This window comes from Cydia strobilella, chromosome Z (assembly GCF_947568885.1).
Source record: "Cydia strobilella chromosome Z, ilCydStro3.1, whole genome shotgun sequence".
In the NCBI taxonomy this organism is placed as follows: Eukaryota; Metazoa; Arthropoda; class Insecta; order Lepidoptera; family Tortricidae; genus Cydia; species Cydia strobilella.
Genome location: NC_086068.1, coordinates 41,538,197 through 41,565,806, shown reverse-complemented (window position 1 = coordinate 41,565,806; position 27,610 = coordinate 41,538,197). Strand labels below are relative to the sequence as shown.

General features: G+C 37.0%; 1 protein-coding gene across 1 annotated transcript in view; it reads left to right on the top strand.

Annotated features, from left to right (window-relative positions):
- Positions 1–27,610, top strand: part of LOC134754930 (SPRY domain-containing protein 7) — a 112,725-nt gene that overhangs the window by 10,107 nt on the left and 75,008 nt on the right. Inside the window, exon 4 of the mRNA XM_063691411.1 lies at positions 700–6,000. Coding sequence (XP_063547481.1) covers positions 700–797 — 98 coding nt within the window. The 3' untranslated portion in view covers positions 798–6,000. The remainder of the gene's footprint in view (positions 1–699; positions 6,001–27,610) is intronic.

Here is a 27,610-nt window from a genome sequence, read left to right as displayed (position 1 = left end):
ACTTTTAATTAATTAAACAGTGAGGTAATTGCGTGAGACCTAGTCTAATAAGTTTAATTTGGGCTAGATATTAATATGTTTCTACTCCTGATCACCGATTAAAAATCATCATTAAATGTATATATATGGATAAATGTTAATTTTTTTATTTGTCCTTATTATTTTTATATGATTTTGACCCATGTTCTTTCACTGATATGTGTTAAAAATTTTAACACATATCAGTGAAAGAACATGGGTATTTAACAATTTTAACTTAAAATTGTTAAATAACAAACGAAACCGTCAATGCCGTCTAGCCGAGAATAGGCCAAAGGATGGTATTGATGGTAGCGCCATCTGAGAATCATGCGAGAATCAAATTTTCTTGATTTCCGAAGCACGTTTTTTCCTTACTTTGTTCACCTTATACGGAGTTATATAGGTCTTTGATACTACCTTTACCTTTTATATACTCTATAATGTACATACATATACATATAGTATAATTACGAGTAAATGGTATTGGTTAGGTACATTCTAACAAAATCAACATTAAAATAATTAAATCGATGAAACGTGACGGAAGCGGGAACAGGTGGGAATAAAACCATTCCCACCAGCCACGTGAGATGGGAAAGAAAAAAGCAATGGAGCTCAAAGTATAAGATATAAGAATATCTGCTGCCGGTTCTTAATTATTGTCTGTCTTAATTACAGTTGACGATGGCGCGATATTGGACATTATACTGGACAACTTCCTGTACCCGCCTCCGACGGGCTACGAAAAAATCATGGTGGAGCAATCCCTACTCTAACAGAGGAAAGTGTGCATGTACACTCGAGTATGCGCGCCCGCGCCCTTTATACGTCACTATACGGCACGCTTACTGTACTGAAGTGTCTGTCGCTGTGCTGTGAAACGGCATCTTTACTTAACTTACAGCTCAACAGGAAAGGTACGCGCTATATAAAATTATCGTCATGTACTGCTACCACGTTTATATAAACAGTATTAAGCAAAGCAGGCTTAGAGCCTAAATAGTGTCTAGACAGAATATTTTAATACATTCATAGATTGTAAAAAGAAAATGAAACGTAATCGCAATTTTACCGCAATTGATTTCTCCTGAAGAGTCACAACCTATTTAAAAAAGCGCCGCTGTTTGATACACCTACTGACGAAGACATTATCTTACCCGTAAACATTGCTAAGTGACGTTGTAGACGTCACTTTTCTGATTTTTCGTACAAACGTTTCGAGTTGCCGTAATGGGCAACTCACGATGGGCAGATAAAATATATTTTAAGACAATTATTTTTAAACGTATACTCGTATACACTGACGGAGCTCTTGTTGAAAATATAATGCTTTTGGCAGTGAACTGCCCTGATCGGTATAAGGGTTCTCGTACGTGTCAGCGTGTCACATATTACTACGAGTAAAATACTACTTACAATTATCGCAAATAAAGCATCATGTTCGTTATTTACATTTACATTCCTGCCAATTCGTTCGGAAGAACCTCTGCATTTAACCATAATTGAGACAGTAGACTCGAAATTTGCTATCTCGAGGATTGCTAATGTCGCAATAAGATTTGCAAATATAAACTTTCTTTGTGTTTACTTAGACTTTCTTAAAATCCCAAAAGAAGTAAGTCATTGGACAGCGCTACATTTGACTTTGTTCTACTGATATACAATGTATATGGTAGAAGAGCTGGCAGTAAAATTTCGAACCAACTTGATATCGCGATGAGATGCACAATGGTTTCCCATAAAACTGATGCTAAGTCCGAATTTGATAGTCTGCCACGGCGGAACTTGCCGAAAGTACAAAAAAGATAGCCACTTCCGGTGCGAAAAAGGGGGGTCATTTAACCCATCTGATACTGAAATAATAGTTATGGCATCAGTTAGAAATTTACTGGTATACCTACCAGTATACCTACCGACTGAAGTTGGTTTCATGCTGGTATCAGATGGGTTTATTTAGGGGTCCCGGTGGTCACCTTTGAGAGCGTCTGCCAAGCACTTCCGGCAAGAAAAATACTGGCAGATTTCGCTTTTCTGGATACAGTCGGTAGGTATAAACCTTCACTTCAGGAATACAAATATATAAGTCTGCCAAGGCTTTTTTTGCCGAAGCACCTTGACATACGAGATTATGTAAGCAACATCCGTAGAACCCGTATTTTGGAATTGTACAGATTACAGACATTTTAATTATTGCAGGCTTATTAATTTATTACCTAATGCTTATATTTGTATATTTTTATGTCATTAATAACATATATTTCAAATTTATTAATATACACAATATAATTTGGGCAATTATTTATTACCTGCTTACGGCTTTGTACTTCTTTGTTTGCCTTATTAAGGTGCTAACATATTAGCTACCGATATCTTTACAGCTGATAGTACTCGGCTCCTGAAGTATATGTAAGTATCAAACATTATAGGTTTTATGATGTTATTTGGAGAAAATTGAAAACAAATGTACTACGTAAAAATACTCTGTTAATGAGATAATTAAATGAGACCTCGTTCATAGAGTAACTTATACTAGAGCGGTACTGTCATAGAAAATTTTGTAACCCCAGTCAATTCACTGCCATCTGTCGACACACTTTAAAACTAAAATTGAAGATTTGTAAAAATACGATACAATGTATTTAAATATAGATAAATGATTTTTTTATTTGCATTAATTATTTTGATGATTTTGACCCATGTTCTTTCACTGATATGCGTTAAAATTGTTAAATAACAAACGAAACCGTCAACGCCATCTATACGACTGTAGGCCAAAACTAGTAGCGCCCTCTGAACGAGAATCAAATTTTCTTGATTTTCGAGGCACGTTTTTTCCTTAGACTGTAGCCATCTATTACGGAGTTATATCTATCTTTGCCTCGTTGAACAGATTCTAAAACCTTTTTTACCTAAGAACACTTAACTGGCCACTTCACATTGATAAATCAAATGACACGTTGACAATGACATTTAAGACGAACAAACAGTTAAATATATGATGATTCATTTTTAGATAGAACTATAATTTATTTATTTTGTTCGGTAAATAAAAACAAAAAATATATATGAGAAATTTTCTTAATTTCTATTTAAAGTTAATTGTTTTAGTGTAAAGTACCATCTCGTAAAATATCTGTAGCGAATTTTTTAGCACCTTATATATAAATAATAAAATAATTTCAAATTACAATATCCTTTATTTACCAAAATGAACAAAATTGTTATTATTACATTCTTATTGTAAGCGAGTGTGAAAAGACAGGATTTTCAACGTCAAGGATGATTTTTACCAATAATCCAAATGTAAACATATTCACATAATTTTTGAGTCCCTTGTTAGTTTTTAATTGTGCACTTGTGAAATTAATTTTTAACCGCAAATTCAGGGAAAATCAAAGAAAACTACAAATTTTCTCGATATTTTTAAAACGGGGTCGACATACATAAGAAAGGGGGAAATAGAATTATTCAGTTTTAGTTGTCATAGACATCGAATTTGGTTATTATGATGTTGATAGAACCCAGTACCATCGGCTCTGCAGGCAGTAGGCCAGACCCGTCGTCAATAGATTAGTTATCTCAATTTGCAGTGTTATAAAACAACATCCTGAATGTTAAACTACGTAATTTTTGCGTCAACGTCATGAAATGTCCCGTAGGGGAAAAGGGGGCATGACGGAGTAATTAATGTTTCAAGTCCAATAAAACTAAAAATGCTATTCTTTTTAAGTTTTTGTTATTTTTATTTTTATCTTTGGTTATCAGTCTTTCATAATCAACACTTACTAGAAACTCTAGTTGGATAATTCAATTTAAAAAAAATATGGCCAAAAGTTCCTTCTCTTCATCTTGCCCCCTAGGTAGGGTATGATGAGGTACCCCTACGAGACAAGATGTAGTGATTAGAATGATTCATAGAAATAGTATCTATAGGGTCTAAACAAAACTTCACTTTTTGTCTATTGGAACTGTCGTCTGATAACTTCTTACGAATTGTTTTTATTTTCATTTCTTAAGCCGTCTGAGGGACAGAATTTTTTTTTGCAGTTAAAGTAGTACTCCATCTTCCCTTCTATAACAGCATCCACCGCTTTTTTCATGGCCTCCTCTAACCACTCTCCTCTATTTGACTTTCAAGAGAAGAAATAAACACATTTAAATACGCAATTCTTGATCACTTTAAAACTACGGCTGGCAAGATGAACCCAATCTTACCCCCATGTGCCTAATGAAATTCGAAACCAAACAAGTCCTTAGCTGTTGGCGTGATTGCTGGGCCATAGGAATAACTTAACACTATATTTGTGCTGGTTATATTAAGGCAACAAACACAAACCAAATAGAACACGAAAGTAACAAGGAATATGTCAAAAACAGTTTTTTGAAAATAAATAATTAACGACACCATTTGTCTAGCCGATAACTGTGCGAACTGATTGCCATGATGGCGACGCATCGTCATGCACTAACGGGATTCTGGTTGGTCAGTCGTGTCGCCAAATAAAGCCGCTACCCCGTCTTACTCGCCACACCGTCTTACTTGCCACCCCGTCTTGCCCCTCTCTCCCCTACATGAGATAGTGATTAGATATACTAAAGAGGTGAAAAAATACGGCTCAAGCGTGAATGAAACCACCAAAAATCATTTTATGTCGCATTACAGGCCTGATTTAGCTATGAATACTAATACCCCCTTATTCATAAAACTTTACGAGCCTGAATTAATTAAATTATGTTTTATCCTTTTCTTACAAATACATAAGTCAAAATGACAGACAAAGACAAATGATTCATATAGCTAATTCAGTATGAAGTATTGCGAAGAGCATGCCAAAAGAGTATCAATCACATTAATCATATTATTTTATTTATTTTTACTTAATTTATTATAAATATATGTTATTAATAACATAATAATATACAAATATAAGCATCATCATCATTGGCCACAGCATCTTTACAGATGATAGTTGCAGCGACTAGAGGTATTTGAGGAGATGTCTACAGTCTACATCGACTGCGGTGACTTTATAGACCAATGGCCGATCGGCACTTCTTGCCGCACCGATCACAGATGTGTCTTGACTCCTGGGGTGGTCCAGCAGCTCTGCGAATTCGTTTCTGGTTAAGGTGATCCAACCAGAGCTCGTCGTGCTGTGCCATGCCTTCCCGCAGGTTACGACGCCACTCGGGTCTCATCTCCGCGCGTTCCTCCCAACGGTTAGTTGGAATGCTGAAGCCATTCATGTCGCGCTTACATAAGCGGAGAACGGGGCGACCAACCGGTCTCTTAGCTTCGGCAATCTGTCCGAGCATGACTTCACGTGGCAATCTGTCAGGGTCCATTCTATGAACGTGTCCCAGCCAGCGGAGTCTTCCCTGTTTCAGCATAGCCGTTATGCTGTTGCAATTGGTTTTAGAAAGAACAGCTTCGTTTGTTACTCGATCCCTCCAAGTTACTCCTAATATGGTTCGGAGACAACGCATGTGAAATGCGTTTAGGCGACGCTCTTGCTTGGAGTAGGTGGTCCACGTTTCTGAAGCGTACAGCAGGATGCTAAGGACACAGGCTTGATAAACGTGAACCTTAGTGGACATGGTGAGTCGGTTGTTAGTCCAAACTCGTTTAGAGAGTTTGCCGAAAGTTGTTGCAGCCCTTCCAATGCGAGTATCTATCTCCTTGTTGTTGCAGAGATTTTATATATACAAATATAAGCATAGAGTAATAGATTAATAAGCCTGCAGTATTTAAAATGTCCGTGATATGTACAATTAAGAGAGGTATGGGCACTGTGAATGACATCTCGCTTTGTGTGGTAGGGCACAGGACAGCGGATGTCATTTCAAATCTAGAACAGAGCCCAACTGGGGAAGTACCTCCACCTTACAGAAAACCGCAGTCAAATAACACTAGACCCTACTCATAGTGTTGTGTTCCTGCCGGTAAGTAAGGTTGCCAGAGCTCAACGAGGGAGAGGAGTGTTAGGGTCGGCAACGCGCGTGTAAATCTCCGGTGTTGCAGGCGTCCATAGGCTACGGTAACTGCTTACCATTAGGCGGGCCGTATGCTTGATTGCCACCGACGTGGTATTAAAAAAAAAAACAAAACAAAATACGGGTACCACGGTGGTTGCTTACATAAACCCGTATGTCAAGGTGTTTCGGCAGAAAAAGCCTTGGCAGACTTATATATTCCTGAAGTGAAGGTTCATACCTACCGACTGAAATTGGTTTCATGCTGGTATCAGATGGGTTTATTTAGGGGTCACCTTTGAGAGCGTCTGCCAAGCACTTCCGGCAAGAAAGATACTGGCAGATTTCGCTTTTCTGTATCTACTAACTATTATTTCAGTATCAGATGGGTTAAATGACCCCCCCTTTTTCGCACCGGAAGTGGCTACTTTTTTGTACTTTCGGCAAGTTCCGCCGTGGCAGACTATCAAATTCGGACTTAGAATCACTTTTATGGGAAACCATTGTGCATCTCATCGCGGTATCAAGTTGGTTCGCAATTTTACTGCCGGCTCTCCAACCAATACAATATATACTCATGGACAAATTCGAGGAACGCAAAAAAAACAGAAAAAAAAGATTTAATTACTGGATTACAGCTAAAGTAATTTCAAAATTAGTAATTTAACTTTTTTTGCGTTGCCCGAAATTTGTCCATGAGTGTATATGTAATAACACTAATAACTCTTTATTGCACACTTCAAATAACAAAAGCTGATATAAACAACTTAATATTGTAACAATACTTGCGCTAGACGAATAGAATAGTATTAATAGTAGTAATTGTAATTCGTATTATTTCATATCCAGAGACCGAAATTAATGTGGCATTTTTGAACTGTCATAGAGAGTTCTCATTTATCGACTTTACCGAACGGCCCCCTGCAAAGATAAGATGGCATATGCTAGAGAAGAATGAATGTGCTATAAAGTTTAAAGAACGTGTGATAGATAAAATGATAGAAATGAATGGAATGGAAGGATTGAATGCAAACGAATGTTGGAACGAGATGGCAAATTATATACGAAGAGTAGCAAAAGATGTCTTGGGAGAGTCGAAAGGGAAAGGTGTGATAGATAAGGAAACGTGGTGGTGGAATGAGGAGGTACAGGGAATATTAAAGAAAAAGAAGCAGGCATTTAAAGAATGGCAAAGTGTTGAAACTGGGCAGGAAGTTGAGAAGGAAATAAAGAGGACAGAGTATATAGAATGTAAGAAGAAAGCAAAGCGTGCAGTTGCTATAGCCAGAACCGCAGCACAGGACAATTTGTACAAGTCTTTAAATAGCCCTAAAGGCGAAAAGCAGCTGCACCGCCTAGCGAAAGCGAGAGAAAGAAGTTCTCGGGATATGGCTCATATAAAATGTGTGAAAGATGATGCAGGTAAGGTGATTACGAAAGATGAAGCGATAAAAGAACGTTGGAAAGTCTACTTCGAAAGGTTGATGAATGAAGAAAATGAATGGGGCAGGGTGCTAGAGCACAGGCTGATAAATATGGGTGCAGTGAAAAAAATATGTATGGATGAAGTAAGAACGGCTGTGAGAAGTATGAAAAATGGAAAATCTGTAGGACCAGATGATATACCAGGAGAGGTATGGAAGTTATTGCGTGAGGATGGATGTATGTGGCTGACTTTATTCTTCAATAAGTTGTTGCATGAAGAAACAATCCCCGACGAATGGTGTGACAGTTTGCTGGTGCCCATTTTTAAAAACAAAGGGGATGTACAGGAATGCAACAACTATAGAGGAATAAAGCTGTTCACATAGCATGAAAATATGGGAAAAAGTGATAGAGAGACGCCTGAGAGATGAGAGTGATATAACACAAAACCAGTTCGGGTTTATGCCGGGGAGAGGTACAACAGACGCCATTTTTGCACTTCGCCAAATGTGCGAATGTACAACCGATGTTGTACACGCGTCCGGTCAGCCGCTGGCACCACCGACAGGTTCAACATTTAAATTTCATCGAACTGAAAATACTATAGGTAGGACCTTGGGTCCTAGGAGGATAAAATGAAACAAACTTTTTACGAATCAAAGATACGGTTTATATGTATAGATACGTGGCTTCGTGTCTTTTCAATCAATTTTTTTATATAAATATGCTTGAATCGCTAATGTTATATTCTGTTCTGCGTTATTTTGGATATGAGTATTGGCTACGGGAAATGTATCATTGTAAAACGAAATACACCGATAATGAAGTATTACCTCGAGTTTACCTAGTTCGGGACTAGAATCGAGTCAGGGACGTGTTACCAACGCCAACTGGGTGGCTAAAGAGCCATCGCAGATATCTTAAGATCTAAATGTCTCTGGACTCTGCTTATTGCATTGTCTCGGAAATATGTCGAGTTTTAAATACAGATTTCGTTAGAACATAAACAATATGATCTGAAATCATAGACAATAATCAGAGCCCCCCATATATGCAATAACCGGAGCTCATAGACATGTGCCCGAAGGAAGAGGGTGGTGATGGTGGCTAGCCTGGCTAGGTATCCGCCAATCAGCTGAATTGCTTTTAAGAAGTCTTATCTCCATAGTCTGATAACTTGTGACTATAGGGTATTTGACAACATTCAAAATATATAACGGATTGCTGTCATCCTGAAAGATAATAAACTAATAAAGTATATTTCACTATATTTAAATGTAAATTATGTTTATTTTTTGGAAAATAAACGATAGAAAATTTAATATTTTTTGAAATTTCATCAGGGACGTGAACGCTCTGTGATTGGTCAACGCTCGGATGACGTCACACGCGGGTAAACATTCTTGATTGCCTTGAGTGTTTAACTGTTTTATTTGTATTTAGTTAATTTTAGTTATTATTCCACAGTTTTCTGATATATTCCGATTTATCCGTATATCTAGTAGCACAATATTCATAAGAATCTTAAAATGGAGGCGAAATATGTGAAAGCTGATAGCGGCAACCTACCAGACATAGACGCATTAATGGTTGCACTTTTCTTTAAAGATAATCCGTATTACTATGCTGCGGAACTTAGAAATGTAAAAACAGCTGTGTGAGTATACGTAGAAATTGTTTATTTACGAACATTTCGATTTCGATGATACGAATACGACGACGATATATATATATAGAATACGATGACGAGAATAGTATCTCCATACTGCACTTTAGTTTGAAAGAAAAAGTATGCTACTAACTACCTACTAATGCTGAAAAAGCTATGTTATGAGGTTATGTAGTAATACATTAAATACCTAGATCTTGTTTCGTTAAATACAACAAAATCCGCTGCTTTAATTACCATGTTTATTTACAGTTAAATATTACTTACATCGAAGTGGTCTTCACACATAAAAACATTTATATGCGCTAAAATGGCCTTTGGGTTTCTTCGCGCTAGTTTTAAACACATTTTTCTTTTTTTGGGATTCGTTGGAATGGAAACAAACGATTTGTCTGGATTTTTTATAGTCGTACTTGAACATTGCGGCTCTATACACCATTTATATACCATTTTAAAGTGAAATAATGAATTGAATGCACATAAACCATAAGATTAACTAAGGTCATTGACTGAGTTTACTTGCGCGTGACGTTACACGTGTCACGTGATTAGCCCCTTTGCAAAAACAGCGTTTAAGGCGCGTTTAAAATAAATAAACTTTAACATTGTTTTTTTATATTTAAGGTGGTTCGACTAGGTTACCCAAAGCTTAAACCCCGCTAGATTCGCAAATTTTCAGGTTTTATTTTTTTGTGGAATAGTGTTTGTATATGTATACTTAAAAGTATGTTTAGCGCACTCTTTACATAAATATTGAACTATTATAATAAACATTGAATACTTCATTGTGCAAAAACCACCTTTAATGTCGACAGAGTGTTTCTGTCATGCTATTTCATACTATTACTTACACATGCAAACAGTGTTTCCGTGATGCTTGTAGTAGACAATTTCATGCAGTGTAAGTATGCTGCAATGGCGTTGCGGTATGTTCGTGGAAATACGTGCAAGAGGATTCGGGTTCGAGACGGGTACGACAGGGGTACTTTTTTTGTCCTTTTTGTGTTATCTTTCTTATACCTTCTTCGAATTCTTGTCCGATTCCGATATAACCGAAATATATTTCAGTGATATCGGAAACGGCTCTAACGATTTCGATGAAATTTGCTGTAAGGGGTTCGATCTAGCTAGGTCTTATCTCTGGGAAAACGAGCATTTTTGAGTTTTTACTTATGTTTTCCGAGCAAAGCTCGGTCTCCCAGATATTCAGTATTGTTAATAAATTAGTTTATTAACGTCTTATTAAAATATGTGACGTTTTGAACTAAAAGGATTGTCGGTTGTCGATTAGGTTGAAAGTAAAGGGCCATAATTATGTACTGTAAAATGTTGTACAATACACATGCGAAAAGGTAATTCGCAACGCGTGTCGATTAAAACACTTCCTTCGGTCGTATTTTAATTTATCGCCACTCGTTGCCAATTTCCTACTTTTCGCACTTGTATCGTAATGACTAATAACAAAGTAGTAAATGTAAAATAAAATTAAAACTTTTTATATTTTTATTTTTTTTGGATTCAAGTACAGTGAGTAACAACATTGCATGGCGGATATTTATCATGTTTATTTATATTATTTATTTCTTGATATTTTGGCCGGTTTTGCAAGACCGGTCGTTGTGGAGATCCCTGGGGAGGCCTATGTCCAGCAGTGGATGTCTTGTTGGTGTAGATGGATTCACACAACAAATGAAATAACATTTTTTTCATAATTGTTATCCGTAGTTGTCCCTGTACCTGAAAGAAAAATAATATCATGATAGCACAAAATCTCTAATGTTATAGGAAGAAAGATGATGCAACAATATAGATTCTAATAAAGTTATAATTTACTTACCTAGTAATAATTGTGTTTTTCATTCATAGACAAAATTCCATAATTTTCAACCCCAGGAAATGTTTTATTTTACTTTATTGGAGTAAGGATGTCCTGCTTTTTTCTGGCTAATGAAGGAAAACATTTTATTTTCAAGAATGCCTCTTCATTTTGCACAATACCTAAAAAAACCTAGAGTTAGTGACACATTGACTATTCGGCAACCAAAACAGTAATAATTACATTATATAGGTATTGTTCACTGCTTATTATCCTACCATTACGGAAGAAGTAAGAATTATTTTCTAAAAAGATCGGCACGAGAAAATTACAATGTACAATGAAGGAGTGAAACTGTACCTTACGAAACTTCACCATCATGAATTCCGCTTCAATTGAGTCTGAATTTTCCTGGATTTTCGCGGACCAGAACACCGATGATTTTTGTAACTTGATTTAGGCGTTGCTATCATTTTCAATTTATACAAACAAATTGATGTCACAATAAACATGACCCTATGTGTCAGTGTCAACACTGTCAACAAAAAATGCACTAAACATGACGGCACTGCAAATCCTGCCAGGTCGGCCAGGCAACGTCGCCAACGTCATAGTGGCAACGCCGCACGCAACGTACTTGTACACGACATTTGTGACACACACATACGTAAAATTGATGACAAAATTACGTTGATTTATGTATAATTTCTGTATGAACCAAAGTTTTTCTATTAATTTAGCGCAAACGAATATTCGAAAGTAGATAAATGAGCAAATATTTGTGTAGTAATAGTGTGTAGTGCCTTAATTAAAGCCGATTGAATTTTGTATGAAAATCCAACCACCTTAATACAGGAAATTTCACGGAAATATCAATGTAGTGTAATTATTAAGTCATAAACAATAAATTAAAACCATTTTAAAAAATTAGTCAAATAGCCTATTAGAAGCGTTCAATGAATACCGTTCATTCAACATTCTTTCCATTCGCCTATCTCTAAATTGCATAAACCTATAATATTGCTACACTCTTCTCCATATGATTATTGGTTAACCCTTCAAATTATTAAACAAAATCTATTTTTGTATGAATGTAGTATATTAATGAAAATTTAATGTATTTAATCATAATCGCTTATTATAGTTACATTATGATATCTACTTGTCATGATATGAAATGCTGAATTATTAATTATGTGAATGTATCAATATGAATTGACTAGTATAGATAAGCGTATACTAGCGGTACGAGGTACGAGGGACAAAACGACGACTGGCTATGATAATTGGAGGGATATTGAAATCATTATTCGTGTGCTTTAAACTTAGCTTAACATTTGTATGTAATGAACTGATGAAATAAGTAGAAATTTTGAAATTAATTTGATGAGATTGTAATATGTGAAAGTTGCTGTCATATAGGCAATAGGGATGTTGACATGAATCGCGAATATATAAAATGTTATGTTTTTACCATAGCAGGGCATATTAGAATGCTGAAAATCATATTTTGTAAGTGTAAATATGCGTAATAAATTAATTAAAAATAATTTAAAAGTATTTAAAATAATACCCAGCATCTCGTGACTGCAAACGCAAATCGGAGCGCGTGACGTCACGGTGTGATAAACACGCACAGACAAGTTGTCAAACCTGGGGGTGAGGACCACCAGGTCAGTGCCAGGGATGTTGCGAATATTCGCATCCGCATCCGCAACCGCGGAACTTTCACATTATTTTCAACATCCGCATCCGCATGAAATCGATGCGGAGCTTAATACGGATGCGGATGTGGAACAGGTAGGTACAGGAACGTCTTAGCGGCGGAGTAAGTGCTAGGTAATTTCGTCATTAGCCAATAGGAATCTCATTTCGTTTTTGTGATTCGTCGACTTTAGTATAGTAATGCGATTGTGGGGCACCTTTTCTTGTTCAAATACTAAAAGATTCGTTTTAACTAAAATTACTAGTGTAATATTTGAGGTTTTTTATGTGCCTAATCACGACATCCGCGTCCGCGGATGTGAGCCTTTAAAATTCCGCATCCGCGTCCGCGGATGTCAAAAAATCGGCATCTGCAACATCCCTGGTCAGTGCCAGAGGTGGCACTGACAGCAGTTTGGTTATCACATCGTTACGTCATCAAGATCACGTGACAGCTTAGAGCGTTTGTGCGCGAAATTTTAACACTAAACTATTTAGTCGATTTTTTATTAAAAATTAATAGGGAATAATTACGCGATACTATGCGCAGGTGGCGCCACTGCCACAATCTGAGGGTCTATCGCGAACAAGAAAATCGAAATTTCCTTATCTAACATCTCTGTCACTTGCATATTCGAGCGATAAAGAGGCAGATAGCGAAATTTCTAGTCTAACCCGTTCGTATAAAAATACCGCAAATCGATGTACAGGTTAGCCGTTTGGCACACACATACTAGAGGCCAAAACAAAATTTTTGACCCGCAGTTCCTAGGGGGGGCCCGCAGCGAAATTTTTTAGGAACTGCGGGTCAAAAATTTTGTTTTGGCTTCTAGTATGTGTGTGCCAAACGGCTAACCTGTACATCGATTTGCGGTATTCCTTTGAAATTGGGGTCGAGCGGCTCGCTATTCGGATTCGTGTTCCCCGGTAGGTCCTCTGTAAACAAACCGCCTTGATGCATAAATGTCATGTATTTTATTATCTCTGAAAACTTGTCAAAGACCAAAACCTGTTAAAGGCACAGTATGTACCTATAAGTTACTCTATGGTTTACTAAAAAGGCTAGTGCTGCACTCTGGTGGCAGAACATTGCAGTAATATAGGGGATATTTTGATTCGTTATTGTATTGTTACGTATTGGATTCGTTAGAAATTCAGATAATTTATGTTATACTCGTTCAGTTTGTTACCACTTTAAAGGGGCCCACTGACTATCAGACCGCCGGACGATATCGGCCTGCCAGTAAGAACAAAAATTTTACAGTTCCGAACAACTGACAGGCCGATATCATCCGGCGGACTGATAGTCAGTGGGCCCCTTTACATAACTGTATGCATATTTCGTACCGCAATACCTACTAACATTGTCGAAAAGACCAACTGTGGTACAGTCAGCAAAACTATTAGCTTAGCACCCCTGCATACAAATATGTACCTTTGTTTTAAGCTTTGCTGACTGTATATGGATAAAATACCTACTTACCTATTATATTGTTATGTATAAGAATACGAGTAGTTATGAATTAGAAAGAACTTCGTTGTTCTCATATACTTATATAGTTAGTCAAACCAAATTGTCAGTAAATAAGAAAAGAAAAAACTATACTCATCCTTTTCTTTTGGGTGCTAGTACTAGTATAAGACAAAGATAGAATGATTCTCTCTATGTTTGAAATGCGACAGTCCCTTGACAAACTATAGACACATGTTTATTAAATATAATTGTTTTTATTTAAGATAATTGGGCCCATACTGGGTGTACTGGACACTGGACTGTAGTTGAAAGGATTCAAGAAAGTTGCTAAAAAGTAGTGTCGTTTGTCTTAATTACAAAAAAAAAACCTAGTAACAAAATGATTAAGTTAGCTTATGGTATTTTGAAGCTGCGTTATTACTAAACGAATATTTTACCGGCCTGTCCAGTAGGTTGTAAGTGCTCAATAAAATGAAATCAACTTGTTACTACTGTATTATAGTAATAAATACAGGTAAGCATGTTCAGACGCTGGTGCGAGGCTGTTTAAAGCGATGTAGGTACTAGCGATGTAGTAGGTATTGTGTCGAAATCAATTTAAAATTACTGACAGCAAATAATCACCATTATCATTTTATAATAGTCAATTTAAAATTACTGACAGCAAATAATCACCATTATCATTTTGTAATAATTATTTTTAGCTTCAATGAGGTGTCGCGGCTAACAAATTGTCGTATCCGAAAGCAAATAATTGTATGCATTATTGTAAGTAATGAATTTATGAAGAAAACATAACAAAAAAATAAATGTATTATGTACTATCATTACTATGCTTTTGATTTACAAGACTTACAAGATTGATACATATTTTTATTTACAGTAGGTAGGTGTAGGTACTTAATGTGTCTTACAAGATTGATACATATTTTTATTTACAGTAGGTAGGTGTAGGTACTTAATGTGTGGTTGAGTTGTGACTCCGGCCCGTTAAGCCTGCTCGTCTAAAAAAGTACTAAATTTGTTTTTATGTCAATGTCGCAAAAAAATGGTTTACTTTATTGCGTGCGTTAAGACGATACTCGCTCATTTGGCCTTGATCGTCTGGGCAAATGTACCCGCTTCACCCCGCACTCCGCTCACTGCGATCGTACGTGAATTTCGACTCGCGGCACAGCAACGAGGTTCAAAGAATATAATAAGACAGGCCAGAGGCGCGCGGATGGCGCTATACTCGTATTTGTGTATCTTTTGACTGCAAAGACTGCTTTGCAGCTATTTTGTCGTTTGAGTATGAGTAGATCATGCATTTAGAGGAGGTCGAAAATTATAAGAAAAATATATTAATTTCTCGATTAATAGTGCCTTTATAGTTTCTTATCTCTTTAATAAATATAAACAATGCCATTAATAGTAAACTAAGTACTACATTTTTAGAATCGTTACCTTACTATATTACTATTTAACTGTTATTTTTCGAGTAGTTGGTTGATAAATAAAATAGGTAATCAATTTCAAACTATTAGTTACAGTCGGAACTATTTTTTTCCTGTGACTTGCAGTTTTCGTACAAGTGAGTGACTCAGTGACAAAAGTAAGCAACTTTGACGTGCAATAATTCTTATACTACAAGTTCAAATGGAATGTTCTTGGGGATATATCTAAGCCATATTATGCCATATGTGTCACTAAATTCAGGGTTTTAGCTTTAGCCAACACAAAATTGCAGGACGTTGAAAATGGCCTGAGTGGCTTTGAGAAAAGCATGGTACGGCCGTGCCTCTTTGTTTTAGCTCGACAGATTATCGCTCCGTCTATAACGAGCTAAATAGGCCGTTTTGCTAGTTCTTAATCGATTAAAATTATTTTTAAACAACAAAAACAAAATGTTTTAACAGGTACAATACAAATACAAATAGTTTATTTTGGTTTAAAATTATGATACATACACTTTACATAAAAGGCTGGAGTCTCCCATTAAGTATAACAATACTTGTGACGGGAGAGCCCGCTCTTCCATTAGGAAATAGGGTACTTAAAAATAAAATAAAAAATATTTTTATTCGGTAGCTTAAAAACACAAATTACAATATCTGCGCTGGTGCCTCTTTTTAAGTGAGAAGACACTTGTGCTAAGAGAGCACCACTTAACGTAATAACGTAAGTATCATATAAGCTAACAACCATTTCTATAAGGTATATTAGGCAAAAAAATATAAACATGTTGAAAACAGGGTGTAAAATATTCAAGTTTGGTTTACTATCAGTGCAATATAGTAAAAATATTGAAATTCTAGATACACACGCGTTGCAAGCAAACAGAAAAATCCATATTTCAAAGATATCAAAAATATATATATTATAAAAAGTTATTGACATGGCTCACGGTATGGGTCACCGTGGCCTGGCGCTAGATGTAAAAACTACAAATGTTTCCGTAGCAGGCTAAAATAAACTTTATTGGCTGGTTTTAAAGCTTATTTCATGTTGAAGCTGTTTGATATTGTATCATTTTACAACCGATTACTGTTTGGATGATAGTAAGCAACATTTTGTAGGGACCAAATCGTAGTATTATAATATTTTGTTTTGTATGAGAGGTAAGGCAATGAGGATTTTCTCCCACTGTACTTTTATGACATAATATTTGGTGATCGTTGTATTGTATCTTACTACTAACAATCGTGTTAAGATTCTTTTTTTTCGTTATAATATAAAACAAGGCGGTTAAAACAGTCACCACTAACTAATAGGTATTGTCGCACTTAAACTATCGTGAGACATATTTCAAAATATTTATCAGTACGGTTTTTACTCACTATTATTTTTAGTCGCTTTTGGCGACATGTTCACGTGCTCAGCGGTGGCAGAGCACGCGAACGATATAGGCGCGTCCCATTTCATTCGTTTCGATAAAGCGAGATTACTGGTACGGGAGAAATGATTTGTGCCGCGTAAGATTCGCGAGGCGATTGAAATTGCACGACGCCCTAATTTCAATCGGGACGGAGGCTGGATGTTGCCACCTGCATGGAAGCCTATAATACCTTGGGTCAAGCGGCAAGTGTGTTGTGACGATCGCGGGGACATAGTGAGCGCAGTGTGCTTGACTTCGTTCGATACAGCCGCCCTACCAGACCTTCACTTGACGACTCCATCTGCGGACTGCCCCGCGCCCCCCGCCCCCGCCCCATCAGCGCGTGCGCAACGAGCGACGAGGCGGGCGGCGCGGGCAGTGCACTGCACGACGTACAACCGCCGCGGACACTCGTGCCTGAGGATGGATTCCCAAAGAATCCGAAACATGTCGCCAAAAGCAACTAAAAATAATAGTGAGTAAAAACCGTACTGATAAATATTTTAATAGGTATTGTATTATCGTAATAGTGTGTGACAAATATTTACAAGTTTTTTAAAACATCTTCGTGGTTTCTACGACAGATTAGAAAGTAAGTACTATAATACATTTTAAGTGCTCTATTGTTACTAATATTAATATAATGGCGTTTACCAAAACAATAGTTATTTGTTATACAAGGGTGCAAAGTTGTATTTTACCCGCGAGTGTTTCAACACACGAGAAGTAAAATACATTTGCGCCCGTGTGTAACACAAAACTTTTCACGTCACTATAGCGAGGAAAGTGCAACATCCACAGGCGTTAGATCACCGTCATCACTGGAATCACTCATTTCTTTACGATATTATAACATAAAACTCTGGAAGTTGTGTATGTTTACGCGAGTCGGTGAGAAAAGGTTTTAAGTAAAAAAATTGTTGACAATGTTGACATTTCTGATGTATGAAATGTCAACGATGCGTTTTGAAATTGCATCGACTCAACTTGTGCGTTCAGAATTATATTTAACATAATTATAAAAAAACAAACGTTTCTTATGGAATTTTAAGGTTCATGACTTAAAATCATTAAATAAAGCTAAATTTGGTATTTTTTATTAGATTCTCAAACCATTTATTTAAAGATAATTAATATCGAACGAACCATTATCATGAGCGTTTTACGTTTTGTTATCTGTCAAGCTACTTAAACACGCTCCATCCAAGGTCAAATTACTTTCCCCACTAGTGGATAAAACGCGTTTTTCCCCGCTTGTATTGAAGGATAAACGACAACTTTCCGAGCTAGTGAGGGGAAAAGATAATAACCGACCAGGTGTAAGCTTATCGGACACACTTGGACAGTAAACAACTAAACAATGAATGCATCCGAGCCGAGCGGCGGTATTATCCAGGGACCGGACAACCCTTTCCGCGATAAAACCCTTTCAATGGGCGACACTTAAACACGGCTAACACATTGAAAGACTTTCCCTTTTGAACTGCAAGCCCATTCATACCCCTACCTTTGACTAACCCTTACCGAAAAGCTAACCAAAAATAAGGCTAGCCCTTAATAAGGGTTACCCTTATCTTTAAGCGCTTTTTATAAAGGTTTCCCTTTGCGTGAAAGAGACAGGATTAGTATATATCTACGGTAGTGTATGAAAAGGAAAGAAAATACGTGCCTAGTCAAAGAACGCCGCCGTCGCCGCCGACGATCGCTCGTATTCGAAGTAATGTGTGCTTTATGAACAAGGTAGACGACTTAAATTAGCACGCTTATATGCTTAAAGTGAAACCCTTTATAAGGCTAACCCTTATAAGCAATATGCAAGGTGTTGGTGAGCGGAAGATAAGGGTTTTGTAAGGGTATTTGGGCTACCGATTACTCAAATGTGGTAGCTTTATATAAGGGTTTTTAAAACCAAAACAAAGGGTTTCGTCTGGCAAAGGGTATGGTGAGTTAAGCCTTATGCAATACCCTTATAAAACCCCGATAAGGGATAGCGGGCCGGTTCCTGGTATTATCTTTCATGTGGTATTTTTCACAAGAGTTCAAGAAGTGATTCACCCCATCCCCCCTATTACAGATGTATTTTGGAGTAACATGGAAAATATTATTAGTCACGATTTATTCGTTGGCGACTTCCTCCTGTGCTGTTTAGTGATTTCGTATTTTGTGACCTTGGCTTAACCCAAAAAACAACAACAACAAACACAGCACGTTTTAAACGTGAAACTTCTATGAAATTATTCATTTTTTCATTCATTTTCAGTTTATTCATTCATTAAAAGGTAGAAATACATTACTCTTGACTAGCTCAGGCCAAAAATTCATCATTTAATCCCATGTGGGTCAAAACATTTAGAGAAAGGTTCCTTCTCTGCATATAATTATAAATGTTTAATACAATGTATCCCACCTGCAAGGGTGCATTGTAAGAAGTTAACTTTAGATTCCCTTAACTTTGCATTGTCTTCAGGAAAGACCTGAACGAGGTAATCAAATTACTATATATATAAAATGTGTATGACTCTCACATTGCAACTCATCTACTCAGAGTATCAGTCCAAATGAAACAAAGCCATTTTGTTTATCAATCCAGATGAATAACACACGTTAATGATATAAATGTCCTAGATTCCCTAGACAACTTCAGGTTAACAACAGAGCCCTCGCAGGCTCGCACGTTTTAAGGAATGGAGACAAAGGTCATTTTCTGGCAAACTGATCCAATCCCTTAAGTTAATAAGTTGAAAGAATTTACATACATGTATCAATGGGTTGAAATCCAACAATATAAAAAACGGTCTGTTTGTTTCTAAATATCAAAAGCTAAAAATTACTCAAGAAGCAGTAATAACGCAATCTCGATGGTTATTACTGTACTAATGCTCATTAATTGGTGTCCGGTGAAATTCTTCCCATATTTATTGTTTTTGATAACAATATTTTAAAAACATTATTAGCTTTGTGAGAATGGTACAAATACATGCGCGAATCAGTAAGCTCACTCAGATAACTATTATTTAAATCATCCTAATATAGAGGGTTGATAAGATTTAAAGCTAGGTGCCTGCGCCATAGCCCAGGCGGCAGGTTGAATTGGTGCTCAAATCACGTTTGACACTTTAAGGCACTTCATTTGAAAGCTACATCACTCTTTCTTTCGTTTCTCTTCAAAAACATAAAAAGAAGAAGGGTGCTTAATGCCAAATGATTGAATGCCGATCATTTTACATGCGAAGGTCATTGACTTTACCTACCTAACCCGCCAGATAATAACATCAATTAAGTCTATAATCTATGTATAAATATATCTTGCTCTTCCTTGAGCTTGCACTACGGGTAGTACAAGTAATCCCGAAATAAGGTGCTGTTGTAGACAAAACGCCCTAGCTTTGTAGCCCTCTTCCGGGTAGCATGGGTGTTATAGGTTGAAATTATGCGAATGCAAATATTGGTTTTGAAACACTACGCAGATCTGTCGTCTATGCACGGGCCAAATCTTGGCTAAACAGAAACGCAAACAGAGTACCTAATGTGTAAAATATCAAACGGCACAAAGAACCAAGCGGAAGAGCAATTCTCTGGACAGAGCTTAAATTAAGTTGTAGCTGGTTAACCGAAATTGACGGGCTTTTATTACCAATGATACAGCACTTGCTTATGACTTTGATCAGATACGGTCACTAGGTTTTTAATCTAAAACCAAAGGCCAAGTTAAGTTATATATGTCGTACGCCCTAATATACTAATATTATATACATCTTGCAGAATGTTACATATTTTCACAAATAGTAATGAGAGGAACATCTTACTGTTATTCTTGCGGTAATACAGCTCTTGGATTAATATTATACTTACCATACCGGCTCTAATTATTGCTCGTGTAATAAAATAAAACCACATAATAGGTTGGTTAGTATGGGCTTAGGCCCTAGAATATTTTGGAATACTCTCTGGAGTTAGACTTTACCAACATAGCGACTATCATAGAAAAGGTTTAGTTTTTTTACAAAATGTATATACCTATAACAAGGGCATTCACATTATGAATAGCTGAGCACTGTACCTACACAACGGCAGAGAGTTCATGTTGGGTACCTGGCTGAGGTAACTCCTTCAGATGGGCAACAGAAAGTTGTTATAGCCCTACCGAAATTAACTTGTCAACATAATATCATTCACGATCTAATTGTTATTCAAGATTGTACCATAGCTAGAAAATAATGGTAGCTAATGAGTTAATCCTTTAATTGATTGACCGAAAGCCCTGATCACATTTACACTGTGGCGACAAGTGCACTTTACATGTTAATTACCTGCCTCAAATACTAAGACTTTTAAAAAGAAACAAGTGAGGCTCGGGATGTATTGAAAACTCGTTTTTGGGTGCCTGTAAAATAAATTGTATCCTGCCTTATCAATACTAATGTATTGGTATTATTACCTGGGTAAATGACACTTAAAATTTTTAACAATCAAGGTTTATTTTCCTCTTTGCAAGGTAAATACGTTGAATACAATAATAAATATTGAAAAAGAATACAATCACAAATTATGGTCTGAACACATTTGTAGGATGGATGAAATAAAAAATATAATAATGTTGTCAGAAATATTTTTTCTCAAACATGCTATGTAATATTGATATTACGTTCTTTATATTAGGCTGGGAAATATCACGTTTCAGGCGCGGCTAGACGAGAGGTCTGTAATGAAATTTCATACAAGGTTGCAGGCCTAGGCCGGGAAGTGGCTTTTTTTTTTATTTCTATTTCACATATAATTGTGGCACAGCATCATGGCATTCAGCCATTAAAAAAAAACTATAAGCAATATTTGCTTTTTGGTTCGTTTATGACGTTCTGCCAATACGCCTATTAAATTTTTTTTTTAACCTGACGGGCTCTATGGCACTAGGGCCATTAGAGCGGTAGGACTGTGTGGGGGGTGGTAGCCTGGGGAAATTCCAGGACCCTTCCGCGTCACACGAGACGGTTTTGCTACGCTGGAATGGTTAATTAAAAAAAAAGCGATATTTGATTGATATATATAGTTGGTCAAGCAAATCTTGTCAGTACATTAGAACAAAAAAAACTATACTCATTCTTTTCTTTTGGGTGTTAGTACTAGAGTAAGACAAAGATAGTATGATTGTCTCTGTCTAAGTTCGAGAAAAGCACTATACATACATCGGCGTGAAAACGGGTTGTCGGCCTCATAACTATCCAGCCTCACTACGTTCGGCCGTATATTCTATTCGGCCGGCAACCCCTTCCTTCCCGGCCTCTGTAGTAATGTACTATTTAATAAACATACTGATATCTATATACATTCAGTTTTTGACAACCCTCCTTACCCACCTATAAATAATTAGGTGTAGTAAAATATGTCACTTCGCACTTAGCCCATTAGTCTATGTCACATTCATCCATGTACCCGGATTGTTAAGTGCACTTGTACTAGTTGTTTCCACCAGTTTCACTTATGAGTATAAATGAGTCACATAAGTCACATTGGCGTTCTCTGACCACCAGGCGATCACAGACACGTCTCAAATATTAAAATATAGGCTTCAAATAACGGTACAGAAGCTTAATAGCAGCGTTTTACCTTACAATAAAACGCTTATTAAGCGAAATACCTTATTTGAAGCCTATATTTTTTACTTCGCCTGTGGCTACAACTGTGAGTGTTGCAATAAACCACATCACTTTTATTTTATTATGCCCGTTGTGGGTACTTTTGGCACACTGCTTTTTCTCCTACCATGCAATATGCAAATAGCAACATCTACTGTCTTTACAGTTCAATGCCAGTGCATACCAGTGATACCAGTGTATGTCTTTGTTTTATTACACATCGGAATAATAAATGAACTGCAACCATTTGGTAAGTGGTATATTGCAACTTCATTTTAATTAGGTATATTTTGAGACCCAATGAACCAAATCCGCGGCCGCACGCCACGGACGCTGGTGGAGGGGGTTAAAACTGAAATTGGTAAGGTGGAACATGCGGGTAGGTGTCAGCACAATCATGAACCGGAACCGCTCGTCACTGACAAACTGCATCGCTCTCTCAAATATTAAAATATAGGCTTCAAATAAGGTATTTCGGTTAATAAGCGTTTTATTGTAAGGTAAAACGCTGCTATTTACAATGTGTGTGTGTGTGTGTGTATGTAAGTGGGATTCATTCTAACAGTGCCTCCGTTTCTTCATAATCCATATACATACATACAACATAATATGTAATAGGTAGCTTATGTTAAATCAATTATTTATTGTTTCGAGATGGAATGGAACATTATTTATAACGTAAAACTTGAATTACATTATAATATGTCTGATAGAAAACATTTATTTATTTATTTCAAATGAAGTTTTCTCAAACATACGGATATTATCATTACATTCATTGTAATAGACCGCAAAATACCGTGTAGCGCTCGCTAATGCGCGTCGCAACCAAATCAGCGCTCTGCAGTTATTTATTCTTTGGCCACAATAACTCCGATATTATAGCACTTTGCTTGTGCATAAGCGAATATAGTGCAAGGAAAGCTGGCACACGACTGCCGGCCACGCCATTTTTAGGCTGCATACGCATGAAATGTGGACAAACGTTCAATCTCTTAAAAAATATATTTATTGATTAACAAAAGCTATGTTGCATTTGTAGAACCTGTTAAAACATTTTTGTTAGATTAAAAATAATTTTAATCCATTAAGCCATTTAGTAGTACAATCGGATTAAGTCTAACCTCGGATTCCTTCCAAAGTTATGAAATTTGGTATGTATGTTAATTAAAGGTTTCTTTTTCATGTCCACAACTCCACACTATTTCACATTTGGGGACCTCGAGGAATCGCAGCCATCTTGGAAAATGTGTACCATGCTGGAGAAATTTGCGATTTACTCTAAATCTTCGTTCTCTGTGAAAATATGGTGTAAGGCAACATTAAAGCTTATTAAATTCTACATAAAAAAGTCCTAGATATCTTTGCGGAAAAAATACATCTTGTTACAGAAAATAATAGCTGAATCCAGATTTAGCGCTTATACCCTTTCAGGGGATATTCTCTTAATAAGAAACTTGTAGGAATATGAATTCCACTTTTGTCTATATATTTGTACACGTTATACCCCAATATCAACATTTTACTCGACTGCGACTTAAACAGAAAGTAGGGTTATGGGTTTAAACACTTTAAATACTGATAATCAGTACACCCTGTAGCTCAGGATACTGGACGGATTTTTTAAAATGACGTATCGGTAGATTCTTCTTGCCCTTCACAACCTGTTTACACTTGTTTTATTAAAGAAAAATCAATACAGCCGCCTTGAGAGGATGCCGAATATTAAATCATATTTTTACTTCTAGCGCCTAAACTATTGAGTGGATTTCAATGAAATAGACATCAGTAGATTCATAATTGGTACACGAGTGCTATGCAATACATGTAAATTTACTAAAATAAATGCAGGAAAAATATTTTGGACTTAAAAGTGTGACGGCAAAAACAGATTTTAGGTCTTAAATGGGGTTTAAACAATAGTGACAGTAATGAAATTTGACACCTACAATTTCAGGGATCCCTGTGCGTGTCATAAAATTGGAGCTTCGGGGACCACGGGGATTAAACGCTATCTTGAAAAGTATGTCTTTTTTGGTTTTTCTGTTTTTCTCGGAATATCTGTGTTTAATGTGAATACTGTGTATGGCGAAACAAAAGCTTATTAAGTTCTACACAAAAAAGGTATAAAACACCATATCCGTAAAAGGGAGCTTTCTTCTAGAAATATGACTCAGAAGTCAAAAGGTTATACTTATCATCTACAAAAAATATATTTTAAGACGGGTCAGAAAAAAATACTTGTATGATTTTTTTACCAATTTTTGGAACACAAAAACATTATCTTAAGGGGAAGCCTTTGCCCAGCAGTGGGACACTAAATTAGGCTAGGAAAAAAAAAACTCAACCAAGAAAAAAAAAAATTGTGTGGAAACTTGTAAGCTTCTGAGCCCTACTTCTAGAAAAAGACATCGTTTTTGGGACATTGTGTCGTATACCTTTTTAGTGTGGAATTTAATAAGCTTTCGTTTCGCCATACACAGTATTCACATTAAACACAGATATTCCGAGAAAAACAGAAAAACCAAAAAATACATACTTTTCAAGACAGCGTTTCATCCCCGTGGTCCCCGAACCTCCAATTTTATGACACGCAAACAGGGATCCCTGAAATTGTAGGTGTCAAATTTCATTACTGTCACTTGTTTAAACCCCATTTAAGACCTAAAATCTGTTTTTGCAGTTACATTTTTAAGTTCTAAATATTTTTCCTCCATTTATTTTAGTAAATTTGTATTGCATAACACTCGTGTACCAATTATGGATCTATTGATTCCTATTTCAATGAAATCCACTCAATAGTTTAGGCGCTAGAAGTAAAAATATGATTTAATATTCGGCATCCTCTCAAGGCGGCTGTACTGATTTTTCTTTAATAAAACAAGTGTAAACAGGTTGTAAAGGGCAAGAGGAATCTACCGATATGTCATTTAAAAAAATCCGTGCAGTATCCTGAGCTAAAGGGTGTACTGATTATCAGTATTTAATTAAACCCATAACCCCTGCTTTTCTGTTTAAGTCGCAGTCGAGTAAAATGTTGATATTGGGGTATAACGTGTACAAATGTATAGACAAAAGTGGAATTCATATTCCTACAAGTTTCCTATTAAGAGAATACCCCCTGAAAGGGTATAAGCGCTAAATCTGGATTCAGCTATTATTTTCTATAACAAGATGTATTTTTCCCGCAAAGATATCTGGACTTTTTTGTGTAGAATTTAATAAGCTTTATCGTTGCCTTACACCATTGTATTGTATTGTAGTTCGAGCGATTTTCCGCAACTCGACGACTGGCGCCTATTTTGCGTGACATGGGGGTGGGCTAGTCCTGCCAGCCCAGCTCCTCGAGGAAACCTATCAAACCTTTGATGTTGAGTAGGACCTCGGGGATCCGAGATGTTTTGCCCTGCATGGGGCCACTCCACTGCACTCCAGCACCACGTGAGTGGCTGTTTCTTCTGTCTCCATGCATCCTCTGCATAGGGGACTGTCTGTAACACCTGTTATAAAAAGATGTTTGTTAAATAGTCCATGACCTGTTATGACACTGGTTACCATGCTCAGTCGGGTCTTTCCTAAATGAAGGAGCACCCTTGTGAGCTTTCCGTTGATGCCAGGCATGGCTTGTTTGGCCTGTCTGCATCCAGTCTGGTTTAGCCAATGTTCTGTGTGTAGTTTCCCTGTACGTGCCAGCAGCATTGAGCGTAGTTTGCTAAACTGTATCGGGAGGATCGGTTCTGGGCCAATCACTCCCGCACTCGATCCTTGCCTGGCAAGCTCGTCCGCAGCATCGTTACCCCGGGATCCGCTGTGTCCTTTGATCCATTGCAGGGTGATCTTATTGTTATGACATACCTCCATTAGACGTTCGTGGCATTCGTGTATAAGTTTGGATGTGACTATATGGCTGTTTAGAGCCATCATGACTGCTCTACTGTCGGAGAGTATGCGGATGGAGGATCCTACTACCATCCTTGCAGTGATGGCAGCCGCCTTGTTTATGATGGCCATGCACTCAGCTTGGAATACCGAGTTATGGGCTCCTAGCGGAGTGGTGATTGACATGTTCAGGTCTTCTGAGAAGGTTCCAGAGCCCGATCCGCTGTCTGTTTTACACCATATTTTCATAGAGAACGTATATTTAGAGTAAAACGCAAATTTCTCCAGTATGGTACACATTTTCCAAGATGGCTGCGACTCCTCGAGGTCCCCAAATGTCTAATAGGGTGGACATGAAAAAAAGACCTTTAATTAACATACATACCAAATTTCATATCTTTGGAAGGATTTCGAGGTTAGACCTAATGCGAATGTACTATGTATTTTTTTCGGTGAAACTATAAATTTCAGGAAAAAAGGTCAAATTTTACAATTGATGTCCCTTTCATAAGTTCTTATATACGACTAGCGCTCTGAGGGCCTACCGCGAACCACGTTCGACGTGTTGCCTCCCTGTCACACTTACGTACGAATTTACAAGTGCGACAGAGGCAATATGTCGAACGTGGTTCCCGGTAGGCCCTCTGGTTGAATAGCATTAACTAAAATTGACAACCCGTTTAGCCTAGCGCGTATTGGCAGTAATCCAGTTCAGGAAGCTCATGGTCCTGGGTTCGAATCCCAGCGAGGGAATTTCTTTTTGTATTTTTTTTTTTGGTTTTGTTAGGTGATGTTTTTAAATTAGCATTTCTTAAATAAATCTATTACATTACTACATATTATAATAAAGCGGAAGAGGGTCGAAAGTGTGTATATGCATGATTAATGATATTCGAAAAAAAGTGGCTGGGGATACTTAGAATCATAACAGAACACGTTCCAACAGTTTATAGAATTGTTGTCCGTTTATCTGTTTGTCTGTTTATTTGGCCGCACATCACGTGAAAACGGCTGAACGGATTTTGATGCAAATTTTACTAATCTGTCGAGAAAATCTCTAATCCAACCCCCAAAAGAGGAAGTAGTCACTACACTCGATTTAGTCGAAGGAGCAGGTCCTAAAATACGGCGTTGCGTGATTTCCTTTGGCAGGATTGGT